We start from the raw sequence: 21,377 nt of genomic DNA, 5'->3' as shown, positions 1-21,377 counted from the left end.
CAGGCCTCGGGATGAAACGCAACACAACACACTGCTGGCATTCAACATAAAGAGGTAGAAGAAATTGGGGGGTGTTTTGAGGGGGGTAGGGGAAAGGGGATCTCCAAGAGAGAGAGAGAGATCAATTCCAGGGGGAATTTTGGCTCCGGACCCCCCAAGAGGAAGCATCGGCTATGGGCCCAACCAGATTTTAAAAGGGTGGGATGGAGAGTCGGCCCCAAGGAGGAGATGGGATATTTTTAAGGGAAGGGGGGCGATGTTGCAGGGAGCGACCTCAGAAAGCCAAGCACCCCCCCCCAGTGGAAATAAACAGCTCCCTGCCAGGACCCCAAACTGGGGAATCGGAGCTGCCTCTTAAAATAAGCAGACACACACACCGCCCCCAAAGACCCTGTTTCACTCTTTAAAAAAAAAGTTTTTCTTTTTAAAAAAGGGTCCTGCAGGTAAACGGACCCCCTCCAGGCAGATTTTTGAGGAGGGACCCCTTGTCAGAGCAGACCCGACCCTCCACCCCAGGCCAGGAATGCCTGGCCATGGGCCTTTTGGGGTGGGGCTGCTGGCCAAACACCACAGCTCCCCAAATCCTCAATCTCTGCGCTTGACCAGGGTTAGAAGCTCGGGGGGTGAAGGGGCGAAACATGCAAACAGACCAGAGACAGAGCAGTGTGGGTAAGGTTTGCTGGGGGGCTTTGGAAGTGTCTTAGTGTGGGGTGGGGAGTCTCTACCCCTGCCCCCCAGTACCCACAGAGGTCCCTCTCGTCTCCCATTCCCCCCACAGACGTGCCCCAAGGGGGAGAGGGAGGCTTCAGAACTCCACTTTGCAGGCTGGGAAGGTCTCATCCTGCATGGCCACCATGCTGTTGCTGCCCAGGACGGTGACGCCCAGCGCCTGCTGCCGCTCCAGCGTCTCTGCGTACCACTCATGCATCACCAGGGAGTCAAAGGTGGGGATCAGGGTCACCTGGCGGGGAGGAGGAAGGAAGGAAGAGGGTGAGCGTCCGTTGGCCACAGGAGTTTTGCCCTCCCTCTCGGCAAGGCGGCTTCAAACACTAAACCACCCTCCCAAGGCAACAATGCAGAAGTTGCCAACCATCGGCTTTTGTGTGCAAGCCTAAGGTTCTAGACCTCAACATAGCTGGGAGGGAGCAGTGCTGGAAATCTGCCAGGCACCAGTGCAGAATGAAGCCAATTCAAGCTTCAAGGGAAATATTACAGATCCTTCTCTCAAGGACATTTTGCTTTCCCTGTATTTATCTACCTGCTTAATTTATAGAGCTGCCCCATAGCAGAAGTGCTCTAGGAAGGCAGTGAGGGGTGAAAATGTCAGAGTACGAGCTGGGAGAACAGGCTTCAAATCCCACCTCACGTGCGACCCTGCAAAGATCTCTGGGCACTGGCTGGCGACCGACATCTCCACCTGGCTGGCCCCTCTGGCTTTCTTAAGCAGGTTAGCAGAAGAGCTTATTTCTTGCATTTCTATCCCAGGGAGCCCATGGTTCACCCCCCTCGTCTGTTAATCTCTACAATGACCCTGTGAGGTAGGTGAACAGGCTGTGACTGACTCAAAGGTCAGTCGCAGCTGCATGATGGAGTGGGGATTCGAACCCTCATCTCCCACATCCTCATCCCGACACTCTTCACCACCACAACGCACTGCCTTCCTAGAGTCCTTCTGCTATGGGGCAGCTCTATAAATTAAGTCAGTAAATAAATATTGGTAAAGCAAAATTTCCCTCAGAGATGTGAAATATTTCCCTGATGCTTGAATTTATTTTATTCTGGGTTGTTTTATTTTATGATTCAATGTGTTGTAAATAGGGCTGGCCAATAAATTGACATAGGGACACGGGTGGCGCTGTGGGTTAAACCAGAGAGCCTAGGACTTGCCAATCAGGTTGGCGGTTCGAATCCTCACAACGGGGTGAGCTCCCGTTGCTCGGTCCCTGCTCCTGCCAACCTAGCAGTTCGAAAGCACATCAAAGTGCAAGTAGATAAATAGGTACCGCTCCGGCGGGAAGGTAAACGGCATTTCCGTGCGCTGCTCTGGTTCGCCAGAAGTGGCTTAGTCATGCTGGCCACATGACCCGGATGCTGTACACCGGCTCCCTCGGCAAGTAAAGCGAGATGAGCACCACCAGAGTCGGCCACGACTGGACCTAATGGTCAGGGGTCCCTTTACCTTTACCTATATATTGACAGATCGTCCAAAACTCGTTTCAAGTCCATACTGTGTTATTGGTTTCATAATTTTTGACCTGGCAATATATTGTGAATCTTGTGTGCATCTGCTACACAAAAATCACAATGTAGAAAAACCCGTGAAGCCAGCTCCATCCTTATTTCAGACATTGTGATCTATCAGTATATTGTGATGTTTAGCTGGTGATGTCTCCCGATGTTGAAAACCAGATTATCGCCCAGCCCTAGTTGTAAAGCGCTTTTAGGTTTTTTCTTTAAAATATAAAGTGATACAGAAATGAAAAACGACATAATAATAATTTTCACTGGTAAAAAAAAGGAGTGTGGTAGAAGCACCACCTCAGTTTAAGGTGCCATTTGGCAATTCGCTTATATTTCTGAGTTTCTAACCCTAATCCTGAGCTTTGCCCAGCAAGCAAAAGTCACTGTGTATCCACCACAGGAGAAAAACAAAAAGAGAAGGCAGCCGCTCTCCCCCTGGAGACCACGAAGGGGCAGGCAGTGCCTAGCTGCCTCCTGGCCCCCTGCTTGCCATGTTACCCATTCTCTCACCCTGCCACTGAATGCCACCCTGGAGTCCTGCTAGAGAGCATCCTCGGCATAGGAGGGCCTCGATCCCAGGGAGGTTCCTGGCCGGCAGCACAAGACCCCAGCGGGATCTCCAAGCCCCGAGATGGGCTATGGCAAGCAACCCACTGGCCCCGCCCACCCTGCCCACCTGGGTGTCATGTGCCCAGTGCTGCTTCCCGGCCAGGAGGGCGTCCAAAATCCTTCGCATGACGCCCTCCTTGATGTGGTCCTCGCCGCTGATGACGTAGCACTGCGACCGGATGTGGCGGAAGAAGTCCTCGTCCACCCACTGGGCACTCGCTGAGCCCGGGATGTAGGCCAGCTCCAGGTAGACGGGGGGCCGCACGGAACTGGGCCTGGCACCTGGGGGACGGGAGAAAAATGGGGAGCGTTGGCTGCAAGATGGGCATGGAGGGGAGACGCCGGCTGGATGCCCCACCCCCTCCACGATGCAGCACAAACACAAAGGAACGGCTGCAAAATCAGAATTTAACCCAGCTATTTGCACACGGGAAAAAGGACTTTTCTTCTCTGCTGCCCATGTGCATCACAACATGGAGCACATAAAGGGAGATGGCCGCTCTGGGGCTCCACAAGGTCCAAAACGCTGAGGTGCTGCTAGGCACTTGCAGAGAACATTGAGATTGAGAACCACCCAAGAGACCAGGCAGCCTGTTTGGCTCCTCATCTGAAGTACACAGATTCAAAACAATTTGGGTGGAGATAAAACCTGCCTCCCTGTTTATCTGGACAAGGCCTGATCCGGGCACCCTCCTGGCACTGTGCTTGGGGCTGATGAGATCCATCCATCCTTCCGTCCCTTCCCGTCCCTTCCCCATCTTACCTGCAGGGCATGCTCTGCCTGCCCCCAAGGACGGCCTGCTACTTGCTGGCCGCTGTCCAAGGGATGCCCGGTGGTCCCCACTGGCACGGGAGGCAGCCGACTCACTTCGGCTCAGAGCGGGCGCCCGGGCTCTCTCCCCAACGCTGGCCGAGGAAGGCTTGATGCGGCTGCTGTTGTGGGCCGCGCCTCTGGGGGCTGAGTCTGCTTTGGGTGGGGCGGAGCCCACCCGGGTCGCCGGCCTCTTGCCCTTGGCCGCCCCTTCTCGGTCAGGGTCCACCATGCAGATGCCCGGCTGAGCGGGGAGCGGGAGGGGGTCCTTCAGGGCGGCCGGAAGAGGGTCGCGAGCCCGCACCAGGCTCTCAGGGTCGTCGTCCGAGTCCAGCCCGCCGTCCGCCGTGATGGAAGGGCACTCTTCCGTGGCGGGCGGGATGTCAGAGTCCGAGAGGGTGGGCAGCGACTCGCTGAGTGACGTGGGAGGGGTCTCGTCGGCCAGGGGGTAGGGCTTGCGGCTCCGCGGGCCCTTTCGCTGGCCCACCAGCGGCTTGGTCAGCTCCTGGGAGAAGTCACTGCTGTTCGACATGTCCCGGGGGCTGAAGTTGGCTGAGGGCGAGCGCTCCGACTTGGGGTGCTCAAACTCGCACGGGGACACCAGGCAGAGGTCCACATCATGGGGCGAGTCAGAGCGGCGGGCGTGCCGTGCCAGGGAGTGGCCGTCCAAGCGCTGGGCGTGATGCGGGTGGCAGGGCCGGACGGGCAAGGATAGGCCACCTTTGCCCACATCCGGCTCTGGGGTGAGTCCCCCCGGGCGGACGTTCTCTGCTTCCTCCTGGAACTCGCTGACCGGTGGCAAGACCTGCTCGAAGGACATGGAGAGGGACTCATCCACCTCGGTGGAGTGCGGCGAGCCCACTTCGGCCGGCAGTGAGGGCGTGGTGATGGTGGGCGAGACGTCCGGGAGGTCATCGCGGAAGAGGCCGGGGGACAGGCATCCCGACGGCTTCTCCTGCGAGGAGCTGGAGTTGTCCCGCGAAACACGGAGCCCGGTGGCAGAGCCGTCCGGGCGCCAGGAGTTGGTCAGGGCCGCCGGCTCCTCGGCCATGACGATGTCCTCGACGGGGGACTGGTGGAAAGGAGTGTGCCTGGCGCTGGCCGGGCCTGAGGTGGCCGGAGACATCATTTCCAGGGTCTTCTCTTCGGAGCTGCCCCAAGCCTCCTCGCCCTCGGGGTGGAGCCCTGCCTGCGTGCCCGTGGGGGTCTGCTCAAAGTTGACGCTCCGCTCACTCTTGGGGGTCTTAGCCAGTGGCGATGGGGGGCCTGCACCCCTCAGCGGAGAGCTGGCCTCCAGGTGCCGGAAGGGCTGGGGGCTCTCAGGGTCTCCCCCCGTGCACAGGCCGTTCTGGGCCGCCAGCACCCCGTTCCCGGGATACTCCAGCGGCGATGGCTCCAGCTCGCTCTCCGCTGTAGTGATGCCCTCGTCTGTCGACTCAGCCCCCAGGACCTCTGGCTGAGAGTCCTCCCTCGCCCCATTCTCCGTTGACAACTTGGACCCGTCTGAGAAGCCACCTGCTGCCCCCTTGGTGCCGCTGGGCATCTTGAGAGGAGCCTCTTTCAAAGGCTGGGCTTTCGGCTTCTCCGCCTCCTTCTTGAGGCTGGGGAGGGTCTTCTTGAAGCTGCCCATCTTGGTGGGGGGCCTCTTGGCTTCCGCGCTGGCTGACCTCCTCAGCTCCCGACTCGGCTGCCTCACTGCTGCCTTCTCCTCTGCCTTCGCCTCCTTCTTGGCCGCCGTCTCCCTCCTGGGGGGATCCACCTTCACCTCCCGTTTGGGCACCTTTCCTGGGGGGGCAGCGTCATTCTTTGGCAATGGTTTTTTTGTGTCCTTCTTGGCCACCGGCTTCTCCTTCAGCTGCTTGGGCCTCACAGCAGAAGACGGCTCCCCCTTGGTACGAGTCTCCTTGGCCTGCTCCTCCTCCAGGCTGCCCTTTGAGGTCTCGCTGGGCGCCAGGGGGCGCTCTCTGGGGCCGGCCGCCTTTGCCTCCCTCCTTTCCTTGGGCTCTGGGAGGCTCAGCCTGGAGCCAGACTTGAGGCTCTCCTGGCTGGTGGTCCTCTTCTGCTGGCTTTGTGGGGTGCTGCCCAAGGAGGACCCTGGCTCCAGGTCCTTCTGGGTGACCACCGGATGTTTGAGGAACTCCAAGTGCCGGACCTTCTCCAGCCCCTCCAGGATCTTGCTCTGGGGCGTGCAGCCGGGGAACAAGACCCGGACGATCTTCTCTGTGGGGCTGACGGGGTGCCAGACCAGGAGGGCACAGATGGAGGTCACGCAGTGCAGGGGCAGCTCCAGCCCCTGGGGGCAGCCGTTGCCGCACCAGTGCTGCATCAGGACCTCCAGCTCCTTGCTGCCTTTCACCGGGTTCAGGATGTACATATCTAAGCGCCCGACGCCCATCTTCTGGAAGAGGACAGTGGGCTCCACCTTGGGGCCGCTGTCCCTGCAGAGTGGGCTGGGCTGGATGCCCAGCTTGTCCAGGTAGTGGAGCGCCAAGCTGGCCTCATCACAGCTCTTCAGGACGCCCGAGTCACCGGCAATGGTCTTAAGCTTCTCGGAGGCGTTGAGGAAGACGACGCCCAGCTCTGGGGAGATGAGGTTCTTCACCGAGTCCTCGTTTGGCGAGCCCTGCGAGGAGGGATCCTCTTCCATCTCGGCCAGCTTCCTCTGCAGCAGGCTGTTGACGCCGGGTAGGCTGTCAGTGCCCACGTGCGTCACCAAGATGGAGTCGATGCGGTCGAGGTGGCACACCAGCTTCCAGAAGGACGAGCGGGGGTTGGAGCCACCATTGACCAGGATGTTGAAGCCGTTGACAGCAAAGAAGGCCGAGTCACCCCTGCCGCCAGGGAAGATATAGCAGCAGGGGCGGGACAGCTTCAGGAAGCCGACGGTGCTGGGTGGCTCCAGGAGGTCAAAGGGCGACGGGGGGTCCAGCGACTCTGAGAGGTACTCCAGGAACTCCTGCAGGCCCTCCATCTCGGGCAGCACGGGGCCCGGGTTGAAGCGCAGGTCAATGAAGTCCAACAGGTTGTGCTGACCCAGCCGGGAAGCTTTCCATTCCCCAAAGTCCGGGCAAATGACCGTCAGGCTGGTCCTGGCAGATGGGTCTGCAGAGCTGAGCAACTCCCCAACCTGGCAAAAGAGAGAGAGGTGTCAGTGCACTATGCACCATATACTGTAGTGACCACATAACACTGGTACTAAAGGATCTTCACTCGCTCCCAATACGCTTCCGAGAACAATTCAAAGTGTTGGTGCTTCCGCCCTGCATACCTGAAGGAGTGTCTCCATCCCAAATGTCCACCCTGGACACAGAGGTCCAGCTCTCAGGGTTTTCTGGGGGTTCCCTCATTGCAATTATGTGAAGCAACAGGGAGCCACCTCCCATCAAACGGCAGCTGAACAACCATGAAAATTTTGAAGACATCTGAAGGCAGCCCTATACAGGGAAGTTTTTAATGGTTGATGTTTTGTTACAATTTTTATATGTGCTGGAATCCACCCAGAGTGGCTGGGGAAACCCAGGCAGATGGGTGGGGTTAAATAAATAAATAAATAAATAAAGCAAGCCAATCATTTGGGGTTCCTTTTCCAGTCGGAAGAGTCACCCAGAAAGTCTTCCAAAATCTTTCTCCTTTCAGCTCTTCTATTGGTGAATTCCCACATTGGAATAAACACCTTGCCCCTTCCAGTAGCGTCTCTACCCCCATCATTCAGTCCGGACACTAGGTCCTCCTCCAAGGTCTTCTGCTGGTTCCCTCACTGCGAGAAGTGATGTTACAAGGAACCAGGCCTTCTCCGTTTGGTGCCCACCCTGTGGAACGCCCTCCCATTAGATGTCAAGGAAATAAACAACTATTTGACTTTTAGAAGACATCCGAAGGCAGCCCTGTATAGGAAGGTTTTTAATGTTTTACCATGTTTTTACTATTCTGCTGGGAGCTGCCCAGAGTGGCTGTGGAAACCCAGCCAGATGGACATGGTGGTATAACAACAACAACTATTAACATCACAACCTACAACAACAACAACGACTATTAACATCACAACCTACAACAACAACAACAACGATTAACATCACAACTTAATGATGACTGGGTTGCCCCAGCCACTCTGGGTGGCTTCCAGCATACACAAAGGCATAAGAAAACATTAAAAGTAGAAACTTCAGAAGTCTTCTAAAGGTTGTATAGTTACAGTACTTCTAACGAAAAAGGAAGTAAAATGAGGCCCAGAGCATCCTTCTTCTTCTCTGGTCTTCAGCTGTCTGGCCAGAGTAACAGCCTCCACACCAACTGCTTCCTACCCAGTTTGGAAGGATTCATTTAGAGGAGGGTCTTTGCCAGCCCCTTCCCGCTTTTGCCACCCCATCCCATTCAGCATCACCGGCTAACTCCTCCCTGCTGCTCCAGGCTGCTGCTGGGGAGACGTACCTCTTTGTCGGCGAAGATCTGGATGAAGTCTCGCAAGGAGAACGTGCCTGTCTGCAGGACCAGCTCCCCCGTCTCCTCGATGCAGGGCCCAGCAAAGATCAGCAGCTTGTGGCGCGAAGGGTCCGTGACCAGGTTGCAGAGCTGCAGGGTGAGAGAGAAAGTCAGGCCTCGGAGGGAAGGCCCTCAGATTTCCAGCCTCTTGGGGCTTATTTCCAGCCAACCCTCTGTCAACAGAACCACAGAATTGTAGAGTTGGAAGGGACCCTGAGAGTCATCCAGTCCAACCCCCTGCAGTGCCAGAAAAGACTCTAGAGCCTTGTTGGGTTTTCCTATTTCCAGGCCCTGGGAACAGTCCACGGACCCTCCAGTGCCATGCAAAGCTGGCGTGGGTGTACCATGCAGGCCCCAAGACCCGTTTCAGAAGCAGGATTTTACCCATTCATGTTCTCTGGAGTTGGGCTCTCCAATTCACCCAAAGGGGGCCCACCGTCCTCTTCGTGCAATGGCCAAATACCCTCTTAAGAACCCAGGGATCCAGATAGACTGCCTCTGGACCTGGAGGTTCCACAAAAGCCTGGCTGCTGGATCAGGTCAAAGGGGCCCCATCGAGCTCACAGTGGTCAAGGGGAAGAAAGCGTAAGCAGGACCCAAGCCCAAGAGCCTTCTGCCCTCAAGCTGCATGTTCTGGCAACTCGCCTCATTGCAGATGGACTTGTCGGAAGGGTTCAGCAGCACCAGCGTCTCCAGGAGTTCTCCACGATGGTGCAGAGCCCGCTGACCTGGGGAGGGAAAACAAGGCGACAGAGTTGAAAGGGAGGCTCCAGGGTAGAAGGACCACAGTGTCGTGGCACTGGAAGGGACCCCCAAGGGCCATCTAGCCCAACCTCCTGCAAGGCATCACAGATTCACATAGCAGCATTATGATAGAGACAGCCTGGCTCTCAATGCCTTTCCAAATGAACCCTAGCAATACAATTTGCAGTTGGGTTCTTATTTAGCATATTGGGCGAGCCAACATGACAGAGATGTGGGAATGAGGATCGGAGTGATCATTCTGTGATATTAGGGCAGTTGACAAAGCTGCATTGTAACATTTGAATCTGTGTGTGTGCATAATGGGATATATATATGATTTGCCTTTACATTGTAGGGGGTTGGAAGGGTCCCGAGGGCCATCTAGCCCAACCCTCTGCAATGCAGGAATCTCAGTTATAGCACCCAGGACAGATATCTTGAAGGAGAATACACCACATCTCCAGGGAGGGGTCCATCCCGCTACTGAACAGTCCTCACCCTCAGAAAGTTTCCCCTGATGTTTAATGGCGAAGAAAGCAGCGGTTCTGGAGGGGAGGGCTCCCCACTGCAAGGCTCCATCCGCCCAGAAGGTGGCAGTGCAGCACTGCCAGATTCCAGCAAGGCGGGTGCTGGATTCTCTCTCTTCCTCCTCCCTATCCTGTGAGATCTCTGGCCGAGAGGCTTCAAGAAACCCGAAGGCACCTGAAGAGGGTTTGTCTGACCGGGAGTCTCACCAGCCGCCGATCCCACAAAGGTCACAGCACAACTATTAAGAGGAGTTTAAAATGGCCCTGGGCCCATTTTAAGGCTGCTTGAGGCGAGCAATCAATTTGTGGGGTGGCAGTGGCTGGAACCGCAGGTGGGGCTTGTGCACCAGGGAAGGGAGTCCATCTCAGAGAAGCAAAACTCTGATCCTGAATCTCTGCTACCTTGCAGGGTATCCTCAGGAGAAGAAAGGGCTCAGGAGCAAACCCTACACAAATCCGGAATGGAGTCCCAAAGACGGCTGGGGGGGCACCTTGTACGTCTCCTTCCGGCAACTCCTGCAGCCAAGCTGGTGCCCCATGTCTTGCTCTGCCTTCCTTTGGACACCGTCAGCTGGGCCGAGATGGGGGTCTTGTCTGGACCCCCAAACACATGGGCCAGGCTTGTGCCTCGGAAAGGTCCCTTCAGTGCTGCTCATGCAGCTGTTGGACCCCCAGAGACACACTCCACGGTCTCTCGAGACAGACTGACGACAACCAAGTGGCTGCAACTCAGAGTGGAACTGGAGCCCTCAGATTTCTGGCGATTACCCCAGCTGGGAGCTCCAAAAACATTAAACTGTCCCATCAGGGTGCTGGGCGCTCGGCTGAGAAGCCGCTGGCTCCCTTTTGATGGACAAAATACCAGGGGCAGCCAAAGGAGCAGGCCCTGAGGGTGATGCTGGGCAACTTGAGGGGCCTCCACACCCAGGCAGAGATTTTTTCTTTAAAATATGAAGCGACATAAAAATGAAATGAAAAATAATGGTAAACGTTCTGTGGTGGCAACAGTTTAAGGTGCCATTTGACGATCAGCTTATATATCTGACTTTCTGACCCTGATACCTGAGCCTTGCCCTGCGAGCAAGGGCCACTGTGTCTCCAGTGCAGGAGAAAAACAAGGTTTGCCTTCCTCCTGCACAGAAGGAGAAAGGAGGCGGACGCTCTTGCCCTGCGGACCAAGAAGGGAGCAGGTGCTTCCCAGTGGCTCCTGCAGCCTCCCTGGCCCAGCATTCCAACGTTAGTTCAACATCGGGCGGAGTGGGTGGGCAGAGTAATCTGAGGACACAGCCGGCTCATTCTTGGAGGGGTGAGATGCCCACAAGGACCAGCTGAGCCTGCTGTCGACACGCTTGCCTGCCCAAGAGCAGGGAGGGCATTGGCAGGTGGGGAGGCCCTAGTCCACATTGTCAGAGGGATGGCGCCTCTGCTACCTCCTTACCTTTCACAATATCGGAGAAGGTGGCTGAGTGGCGGGAGACAAAGAGCTTCAGCTGCTGGTCAAGGTTGCAGGCAGTCAAGTCGATGTCCCAAGAACGGATCCCTGGAGGAGAGAGGGAGGGAGAGAAACAGTGGTGCTAAGCAGACTGCCAAGCCTGGGAGGGCCACTGCAGCTGGAGCCCTTGGCCCCCAAGAGCCAGGGAAGGTGGCCGCCAATGTGCTCCCTCTGGCTGGTCCCTCCAGAATTATGAGCAGGAGAACTTGTTTACTGCATTTATCTCCCACCATTTTGCCCAAGGACTCCATGGTTCACTCCCCCCTCTGTTAATTCCTACAACGGCCCTCTGAGGTAGGTGAAGAGGCCATGACTGACTCCAAGGTCACCAAGTGAGCTTCATGACGGAGTGGGGACTCGAACCCTGATCTCCCAGGTCCTCGTCCAACACTCTAACCACTACACCCACTTGCTCCCTAGAGCACTTCTGCTATGGGGCAGCTCTATAAATTAAGTTGGTAAGTAAATATGGAGAAAGACAAATGTCACTTAGAGAAGGACCTGAAATACTCTCCTTGATGCTAGAATTTGTTTTATTCTGGATTGTTTTATTTGGTGGTCTAATATGTTGTCAACCACTTTGAGATTATTTCTTTAAAATATAAAGCCATACAGAAATTAAATGAACAAAATGAATAATAATTCCCATTGCAAAAAAAGGCGCTCAGGCCTTCCATTGTGGCGACTGCAACTGAGGTCTAATGTACCATTTGGAAATTAGCTCATGTATCTTGAGGTTCTATCACTGCTCCTTCCCCCAATTTTTACTCCTCTGCTGCTTTTCGGGCGCCTTGGCTTCCACCTCCTGGGATCTCTTCTCCGCCACCGGAGAACTACTCTTGCTGCTCCATGATAATAAACAACAACAACAACAACGTGGTAGCTCGGGTTATGTTACCTTCAGGTAATGCAATTTCAAGTTACGAATGCGGCAAACCCAGAAGTGTATGCTTCCAGGTTTCGCCATGCACACATGCACAGAAGTAGCGTCTCCGGATATGGACTTTTCAGGGTTAGTATGGACCCTGAGGACGAATCAAGTTCAGATCTGGAGGGTTCACTGTAGTAATAATAATAATTTACTATTTATACCCCCCCAATCTGGCTGGGTTTCCCCAGCCACTCTGGGCGGCTTCCAACAAAAGATTAAAATACAATAATACCATATCCCCCATGTGTTTAGCTACTGACCGGAGCTGACAGCTCCCCCTTCCCTCACAGGGACCGGACGGCAAACATCCCAACAGCTTCCTCCCTGTATGGCACAGACATCACATCAGCTCAGTTTTGCAAGAGACAGCCGTAACGGCAAAGAGGATCTCTCTCTCCAAAGCGCCTACGGCAGCAAGGCAAGATGAGAAGATCAAGGACCGGCCACAAGAAACCACAAGTTCATTCAGCCCGCAGAACAAGGAGGCGAGTTTTGCTTTGCTTGCACTGAGGCCCCAAAATGCCTCTTATGCCTCCCCCCCCCATGACCCGCTAGCTTACATAAGACCAGCGCAGGTGGTGTCAGCTGAGATGCAAGACTGCAGCTCTCAGAAACTGGCCTGGCGCGGCACGTGGGTGTTTGCGCGTCTTCACTGCGGCTGCATGCTGCTTGCCGCCTGAGCAGAGCCCAGCGCCACCAGCATGGGGTTCCCGAGGGCGCAGGCAGCAACAGAGCGAGATCCCAAACGGGGGTGGGGGGAACCAGAAATGCCGCTGCTGCTGTTTGAAGGAGGCTGGGAAAGACTGAGAATGAGGAGCCCACACACAAAGGGGGCTGTGGGATTCCCCAGCGAGGCAGCAGCAGGAGGTAGTGATTTAAGACTCCGGATAAGTGACAGTGGGAAACTGGGATCATTTCATCAAGCTCCCCATGGCAGAGAGTTTTCTGAACACTGAAGTAGTTACGGAGCGTGGTAGCAAAGAGCCCTGCTAAATAACTTGGAAAAGCAGTGCCTCAGTCTTCTTGAATTAAACTAAAACGAAGTTAACTGAGTTTTGAATAACTGTGCAATTGTTACTGTATACTTTTATTGGGGTACACATAATCTTCCTCAGTGGTTTGGAAACCGCTACTCTGAATAATGCTTTTTATGGGGTAGGGGAGGTGGCCGAGGGGAGAATCTTGTAGACCCAAAGGGTTTTGGAACCAGTGTTCAAAATTCCCCAGGTGCCAGGCACGTTGTGCTATTAGCACAGGTCCAATTGGGACCCCGTGGAGGTCACTGGGCGCCAGACTGACAAATGACATCTCCAGCTTTCTTCAGCAGCTCAGCAGAAGAGCTTCTTCAGGGCAATGATCTCTCACCTTTTCCCCCCAGAAGTCCATGGTTCGCCCCACTCCTCTCTTAATCCCTACAATGACCCTGCGAGGAAGGCGAAGAGGCTGCAACAGACTCCAAGGTCGCCCAGTGAGTTTCCTGAGGGAGTGGGGATTCAAACTCTGATTGCTCTCACCACTACACCACCCTGCCTTCCTAGAGTCCTCCTGCTGTGGGGCAGCTCTATGAATTAAGTTGGTAAATAAATATGGGGGGAGCCAAATGTCACTTAGAGGAGGACGTGAAATATTCTCCTTGATGCTTGAATTTGTTTTATTCTGGATTGTTTTATTTGATGTCTTAACCGCTTTAAGGTTTTTTCTTTAAAATATAAAGTGCTATAGAAATGATAATGATGAAGTTAATAAACCCTATGAGGGGAACCTAGACATTCCGTTGTGGTGACCGTAACATAGGTTTAAGGTATATTGGCAATTAAGTTAAGTATCTGAGTTTCTAACACTGTTGGAAACCACTGATATAAAGACTTACACAAGCAGCAATCATGAATAATAATAATAATAATAATAATAATAATAATAATAATAATAATTTATTTAAGACCCGCCCATCTGGCTGGGTTTCCCAAGCCACTCTGGGAGGCTTCCAGCAAAATATTAAAATACAATAATTCATCAAATATGAAATATGATGGCCAGCAGCAGGAAAAGCGCCCACCAAACTTAGAATCATAGAATGGTAGAGTTGGAAGGGACCCTGGGGGTCATTTAGCACAACCTCCGGCAATGCAGGACTTGCAATTAAAGAATCCCTGCCTGGGGAATCCATGTCCAGCTTCTCCGAGAGTCGCTCTTACAATGCGGGGGGGGGGGGGTCGGGGTCCCCTCTTATGCAAGCTGACTTCAGAGGGCAAAGACAAGTCTTGCAAGCTTATTGCAGAGGGTTACGTGGCAACGAGACAGGGTACGTGTTCCTCCAACACCCGCTTCCGCGAGTCAGAAAGCCACCAGCTCAGAGAATTATTAGCAAATACTCCTTTGACCAGCCAGTATTTAAATTAAGCAACTGTTCAGGAAAAAGAGGTTTCCGCCAACTCTCAAAGGCCCCCAATTATCCGCAGCAAGAGGAGCGGCTCAAGTTCCCAGGAAATGTCCCAGTTTCTCAACCTCCTGGAGGTTGCCTGCAGCTGCTGCAAGAGCAGCCAGAAGAGAGAGCTCAGCTGGCAGACGGGAAGGGAAGGAACCAGCACAGCCTCCCACTTCACAAAGCAGGAGACAGCGGAGACCCACTGGTCTGATTTTTACCCCACCTTCCTTCCAGGTTAGCCTTTTGGCATGCGAGTCTGGCTTTAGCAGAGGCACATCCAGAGTTTGCAGAGCATGGTGCTGATGACACCAAGGTTGCAGGTTTGATCGCTGGCGCATGGGACAGCTGCATATTCCTGCCTTGCAGGGGGTTCAGCTAGATGACCCTCAGGGTCCCTTCCAACTCTACAGTTCTATGATTCGACTACAAATATGATTTGAAAACTGCAAGAGCACTGGAGGCATACCAGTTGCTGGAAGCCACAGGAGGGGAGAGTGCTCTTGTGCTCGGATCCTGCTTATGGGTTTGCAGGAAGAGGCGTTGGGCTGACCTCTGTTGAGGAGAGGATGCTGGATTGAAGGGTCCCCTTTGGCCTGATCCAGCAGACCCTTCTTGCGTTCTTAAGACAGACCCACCCTCCGCCACAAGCACTGTCCCAGGAGGCTGCTGCCTTTAGCCCCTATGGTCAAGGAGCCTCCGACTTCAAAGCACCTCCAACCCATCAGAGGGGGGGCCTGAGTTGCAGGTGGGTGCCCTCTCCCCCATTTCTGCTGAAACCATCACAATGTTTCTGCCCCGTCTCCATTATCGGGTTTCACATGGGTGCTGCTTACAGAGGCTCATCTGGATCAAAGCTGCAGTTTTTTTGCAGCTCTGAGCTCTTAAAATGGAGAGTGAGACAAAGGATGACCAGTCCTATCCCTAACAGCGAGGAAGAGGAGGAGGAGGAGAAGGAAAAGAAGAAGAGTCTGAGGCTCTCTTGAAGCGTCCCCCTTCCGCTTCCACGCCAACCAGGACTCTTTTCCTTTTTCAAAAAGCGGAAGGGAAAAAAGCACAGTGATCTCAGAGGTCAGCTGCAGCTGCTTCCTGTTTGGTGTCCGGTCAGAGGAAGCCTGGCAATGCAGCGGAGAAGGCCAAGGTGGCCCCTGCAGGGTTTTTTCAAACAGAGGCCGCATTCCCTGAGGAACACCTGCCAGCGGCCACATGCTGGTGGTGGACATAGCTGAACCAACTATGGGGGTGGGGTGCACCCTTTTGTCTCTTTCTGCCCCCTTTCCTGAAGGACATTGAGAGTTGCCTTACACTGGAATGCTTTAGTTGCAATCCCTGCATTGCAGGGAGTTGAGCTAGATGACCCTTGGGAACACTTCCAACTCTTCAGTTCTAGGTTCGTGCAGCTCAGTGCAGTCTGCCCTGACTGGCAGCAGCTCTGCAGGCTTCAAAATGAGAGCAAAGGAAGTCCTAGGGCCTAGGCTCTCTATCCAACAAAAAGCAGGGCTTGAGTATGGGAATCCAGGGGTGCTCCATCATTAACAGACCAGGCTGGAGGAGGCACAAAGCTGGCCCCATAGGTGCTGGAACAGCTAGAAAGTGGCATGTCAAAGGTTTAAATAAAATCTTCTTTCTTTAAAATGCTGATTTGGAAAACAACGATCCACTCCAGTTAAAAGAAATGGGGGCAGGCCCACAAATTTTCCACAGAACAAAGGAATCTACTTCCCCAGCTCTGATTCCCTCCTACCCTGCTGACCTAGAACAACAATTTTTTATTTTAAAAAAATTAAATTTGTATACCGCTCTTCATCCGCAGACCTCAGGGCGGTTTGCCACATAAAAATATTGCCACAGGAAAAGCACAAAACCCATTGTTGTTATCCTTGTTCACTGAACACACACAGTTGCGAAGAGTGACTCCAAATACAAATGTCCACTTTGGGCACCTTTTCCCTGTAGCTGCTTTGGAGTACAATTCCCATCAGCGTCCAGGCTCATGGAGAGCAGTGTGGTGTAGTGGTTAGGGTGTCAGACCTGAGAGACCAGGGTTTGAATCCCCAAAGCCACCTCAAAGCCCACTGGGTGACCTTCAGCCAGCCACTCACTCTCACTGGCCTTCCGGCCTTCCTCCCCGTCCCTCAAGTGACGCATCCTGACACAGCAGCTCAGTGGTGCTTCCCAGCAGCCCCTCGGGCGACCCAGAGTGCCTCATCCCTTCCAGGAACGTCTCCTGAGTCAGCCGCACAACCGGCCAGATGCCCAGATGGCCCTCTGCCAGAGTCCCGGGGGAGTCAGCTGCCAGGAAAGGCCCCTGGAGCCAGCCCAGAACTCCTGCTCTGAGCAGAGAGGAGGGGACGGGGTGCCTGCTTCTTCTGCCCATTTAAGGCTCCAGCCAAATCAGCCTGAACCTGCACAGAATGAGGAAGCCTCTAGATCGGGGCCAGCAGGAGAGGAGGAAGAGCCAGAAGGCAGGCCTGGCCATCCAGCCAACACCAGGATTCAAGAGCCTCTGCTTTCCTTTAGGAGAAGAAAACAAGGTTCTAGACCTCATGGCTGCAGAGAATCTTGAACCAGCTGCATTTGCTATTGCATGAGGCAAAGAAACTACACAACATCCGAGTCAGCCTGCAGCAGAACGGAAGTCCCTGGGATCCCCAAGTGGGGATAGTTGCTGTGGCTCTCAGGTCCTGCTTCCCAAGCGGAGTCTCAGATTGGCCACTGGGAGGACATGAGGTTGGCAGCATTAAAAATCGCCCAGGCATCAGGTGTGCTTTGCAACTGGCGAGGGTCCAATGGTGACCACATGGAGATCTCTGGGCACCAGGTTGGAGACTCACATCTCCATCTGGCTAGTCCCTCCAGCTTCCTTAAGCAGGTCAGCAGAAGAGCTCATTTACTGCATTTATATCCCACTTTGGAGAAAAGAGTCCATGGTTCACCCTCTCCTCAGTTAAACCCTACAATGACCCTGCGAGGTAGGCTAGGAAGCTGTGACCGACTCAAAGGAACCCGTGAGCTTCATGATAGAGTGGGAATTTGAACCCTGATCTCCCAGGTCCTAGTCTGACATTCTCAGCACTACGCCACACTGCCTTCCTAGAGCACTTCTGCTATGGGGCAGCTCTATCAATTAAGCAGGTAAAAAAATATGAAGAAAGCAGAATGTCACCTAGGGAAGGATGTGAAATATTTTCCTTGAAGCTTGAATTTCTTTTGTTGTGGATTGTTTTATTTGATGGTCTTAATGTTTTGTCAACCACTTTGAGATTATTTCTTTAAAATATAAAGCCATACAGAAATTAAATGAATAACAAGAATGATAATTCCCATTGCAAAAAAAGGCGCTCAGGCATTCCATTGTGGTGACTGCAACTGAGGTTAATTTGGCAATTAACATATATCTAAGTTTCTCACACTGCACTCTGGTCCTGCTTCCCATTGGGGGGCTGTCTGCATGGGCTCCCTTTGGTCTGACCCTGCTGCACCCAGGTTCTTCTTACATTCACATAGCTCTGAATTCAGAAAGACAGCCTTCACCAACACATTCTTCAGAGCAGAATTGAGCTGGGCACAACCCTGGCAAATGGAACGTTTCTCTCCATGGCCAGAGCTTCTCGGGGACCCAATCCCTGCGTGCGACCCGATGCGGAGCCTCTGAGGCAAGCAGAGCCTTCACCCCAGCAGCCAGCTGTGTTCCTAACAGGTGTGCTTGTCTCCCACCTCACAATGCACCTTGCGGAAGAGGCTGGGCCACACCCTTGAACAAAACGCAGGCCCTGCAGGTATGGCGAGGCAGAGCAGAAGCAATTAAGAGCAATTAGCTCTCAGAGGGCAATTAGGAGGAGGAGACGGGATTCTGCCAGGATCCTTCAAATGGCACTTGCCTCTCTGCTTGGGTTTCACTTGCCAACTGGAACTCTGCCCCCCTAAACCCCAGGGCACAGCGACGCAGCCTCCATCGCAAAGACTCGAGTGACTCCGGTGACAAGGGCATGACACTTCTTCGCCTGGAACCCTCCAGCTGGGGGTGGGGGCTGGCGGTCTTTTGGGTCAAAGGGGCCACATTCTGAATTTTTAGCTGCTTACAAGGGTGGTGCTGGTCCCAGAACCACTGCAGCCTCACACAACAGAGAGTGTGCAGTCACAGTGAAGCTTTCCTCATCACTGGGTCATTGGCAGGAGGAATGGTGCCTAGATCCTCTGTGGCAACCGTCATCTAGGTTTAAGGTGCCGTATGCTCCAGAGCAGAGGAAGAAGGCCCAACAGAGATGGGGAAGGCTCGCTCTGCCTTCTGGGCCAGGGGGTGGCCCGGAGGTCTCGTGCTTTTGAAGGGGGTGCCACACACCCGGAACACTGATTTTAGAGCCATGTTCTCGTCCGTCCTCACTCTGCCCCCTTCCCCACAGCTCACCACCCATTGCTGAACAGGCCTGACTCCCCGCAAGAGCCCTCCCCAGACCAAGCCACCCCACATGCTTCAGGTTCCTCTCCCCATTTCGCCCCCGCTCCTTCGCTCTCTTCCCGGCTCCCTCAACCAAGCCACAAATCAGCCCTGCTCCCTTTGCAAACACACACAGCTTCTTAGCCCCAAAAGTGGTATTTCTTAGGAGCCAAATATACACTCCTTTTTTTAAAAAAGAGAAAACTGACAAAAGCTGCTCTCTCTCTCTCTCTCTGGGTTTTAACGCTCCTACAAAGCCCTCTGAGGTATTTAAATCCAAGCACAACTCATGCTCAAACATCTGTATGTTCTCCTTGCTGCATGGAATGAGACCTGAATGGAAAGTGCTCAAATCAAAGGCTTTCAAAATGGAAGAAGCATCAACAGGGAGCAACGTAACATTCACATGTGGCTGCGCACTCGCATCTTATTTTTACTTGGAAGCAAGCTCCGCCAATCCCGAAGGGACCTACTCTCAAGCGGGAACACAAGAGGACAACCTTATTTTTTTACATGGGCAATATGGAAGAAGGCTCTTGAAAAACCAACAAGATGATACGGAAATTGTGCTAAGCCTGGATGGACAATTGCCTTCCTACATGAAATTACAGTGGTACCTTGGGTTACATACACTACAGGCTACATACACTTCAGGTTACAGACTCCGCTAACCCAGAAATAGTACCTCGGGTTAAGAACTTTGCTTCAGGATGAGAACAGAAATCGTGCTCTGGCAGCGCAGCGGCAGCAGGAGTGCCCATTAGCTAAAGTGGTGCTTCAGGTTTCAGGTTAAGAAGAGACCTCCAGAACGAATTAAGTACTTAACCTGAGGTACCACTGTATTTTAATTTAAAAACAAAAACACACACAACTTGCCAGTCTAGCCTGGCAAATCCCACATTCTGACAGCATATGATGAGTATACAATTAATTTCATTTTTGATTGCTGCAAGCCTCTTGCTTGGGAAAACTTTGCTACCTAACATGAATTGGGGAGGAGGAGGTTGTTTTGTAAGCAAATAAAAATCCATCTCAAACAGAGAGAAAGAGGGAGAGCTTATGCACAAGACATAATAAAAATCTGAACAGAACGGCCTTCTGCTGCTCTTCTGTTTTTTGTTTTCATCTTATCTTGCTTGTAGACTTCTGCATTAGGTTTATAAAGGCAGAGCTCAGTAGCAGAGAGACTGCCTTGGAAGCAGGAGGCCCCACATTCAAGCCCCAGCGGCATCTGCAGGAATGGATGAGAAAGATCCTGGCCTGAATCCCTGGAGATCCAATGCTGCCAGTCAGTGCAGGCAATACTGATTTATGTGGTCCATAGAAATCAGCTCCCCATCTTCCTATATCTAGCCCTTTCTCCCTCCAAGGAGTGCAAGGCAATGGGTACAGTTCTTGCCCTGCCCCTTTCATCCGCACAACAACCCTGTGAGGCAGGTCAGGGTGAGAGAAGGGGTGTCTGGGCCAAGGTCATCGTTTCAGGCTGAACAGATATTTGAACTGTGGTCTCCACATCCTGGTCCAGCACTCTTAACTGCTCTGAAGTTACCACAGCCAGCAATGTTAGAAACTCAGATATATAAACTAACCTCCAAAGGGCACCTTAAGCAGAGGTTGTGGTTGCCGCAAGAGAATGTCTAGGCACCATCTTTTTGCAATGGCAAAAATGGAAGACCAGGGTTCAAATCCCCACTCCATCCTGAAGCTCCCTGGTGGACCCTGGGTCGGTCTCAGCCTCTTCAGCTACCAGGAGGGTTGCTGTAGGGATTAATGGAGGAGGGGGTGAACCATGCACTCCTTGCAGAAAAAGGTGGGAGACCAACGCAGTAGGTAAGTTTTTCTGCTGACCTGCTTAAGAAAGCTGAAGCTGCCAGTCAGATTAAGATGCCAGGATACAAATTCAATAAATACTTAACAAAACACTAAGTTACATCCAACAAATCAGTCCTACTCAAATGGGCCAAGTCAGTGGCCTCCATTCTTCCCAGGGGCCTCCTCTTCTTCCTCCTTCTCCCTGTGTGGCTAACTTTAGATATACAACCCTTAATGTCAAAACGTTTCCAATGAGCGAGTGTCAGTGCTATGCTGAGAGGAGCGAGAATCATACTGCTATGATGATGATCCACTATTGCTTTGCTTCCTGTATATGCATATACTTCCCGAGACACAAAATGCATTTGTGGAATACTATACCTACATACGTAGACCTATACACACACACACACACACACACACACACACGGCTGAAGACAAAGCAAACGTACAAACACACACAAATAAATACAAATCCTACTAAACACACAAGTTCGGATCCATAGCAGGAGGGAGGCCCACTTATCTGATGGAACCCCCCCTTGGTTTAGGGGAGACCCCCCTCCCGGCCCTCCCCGCTCCCCCCTCACCGTCTCGCACGGCCCTCAGGACCGCCGCGCGGAGCCCGCCTCGTCCTCCGCCGGCGCCGAAGACGACCACGAGGGAGAAGCGGGCCTCGGCGGGGGCCGCCAGGGGGGCTCCCCCTCCGCCGCCGCCGCCGCCTCCTCCAACGGCCGCTGCTCCCGCCGCCATCTTGTGAGGCGCCCGCTGGCCCCGCCCACCGACGCCCCACCCTCGGAGGCGCCTCCCGCGCACCAGCGCCCGCCAATGAGGGGAGCGCGGGGGCGTGGCCTGGGGGCGGGGGCGGGGA

The 21,377-nt window shown here is 53.6% G+C and overlaps 1 protein-coding gene across 1 annotated transcript; it reads right to left on the bottom strand.

Moving 5' to 3' along the window:
* Positions 1-623: 623 nt before the first annotated feature.
* MAP1S (microtubule associated protein 1S) lies at positions 624-21,277 on the bottom strand. The gene is made up of 7 exons (XM_053372449.1): positions 21,097-21,277; positions 10,850-10,951; positions 8,786-8,868; positions 8,090-8,230; positions 3,614-6,788; positions 2,918-3,132; positions 624-961 (listed from the first exon to the last, which is right to left on the bottom strand). The coding sequence occupies exons 1-7, from the start codon at positions 21,257-21,259 to the stop codon at positions 806-808; spliced, it is 4,035 nt and encodes a 1,344-aa protein (XP_053228424.1). The 5' UTR covers positions 21,260-21,277; the 3' UTR covers positions 624-805.
* Positions 21,278-21,377: the final 100 nt, after the last annotated feature.

Source organism: Podarcis raffonei, chromosome 18 (assembly GCF_027172205.1).
Source record: "Podarcis raffonei isolate rPodRaf1 chromosome 18, rPodRaf1.pri, whole genome shotgun sequence".
Lineage (NCBI taxonomy): Eukaryota > Metazoa > Chordata > Lepidosauria > Squamata > Lacertidae > Podarcis > Podarcis raffonei.
The sequence above is the reverse complement of the archived record's forward strand: the minus strand, read 5'-3'. Positions and strand labels throughout refer to the sequence as shown.

What these genes read in the sequence shown, in the direction of transcription:
- MAP1S (XM_053372449.1), bottom strand. Translation starts at nt 21,259, where the DNA reads ATGGCGGCGGGAGCAGCGGCCGTTGGAGGAGGCGGCGGCGGCGGCGGA. An exon ending in CTTCTCCGATATTGTGAAAG is followed by an intron (nt 8,869 to 10,849) that starts GTAAGGAGGTAG and finishes TTCCCTCCCCAG; the next exon opens with GTCAGCGGGCTCTGCACCAT. An exon ending in ACAAGTCCATCTGCAATGAG is followed by an intron (nt 8,231 to 8,785) that starts GCGAGTTGCCAG and finishes CTCACCCTGCAG; the next exon opens with CTCTGCAACCTGGTCACGGA.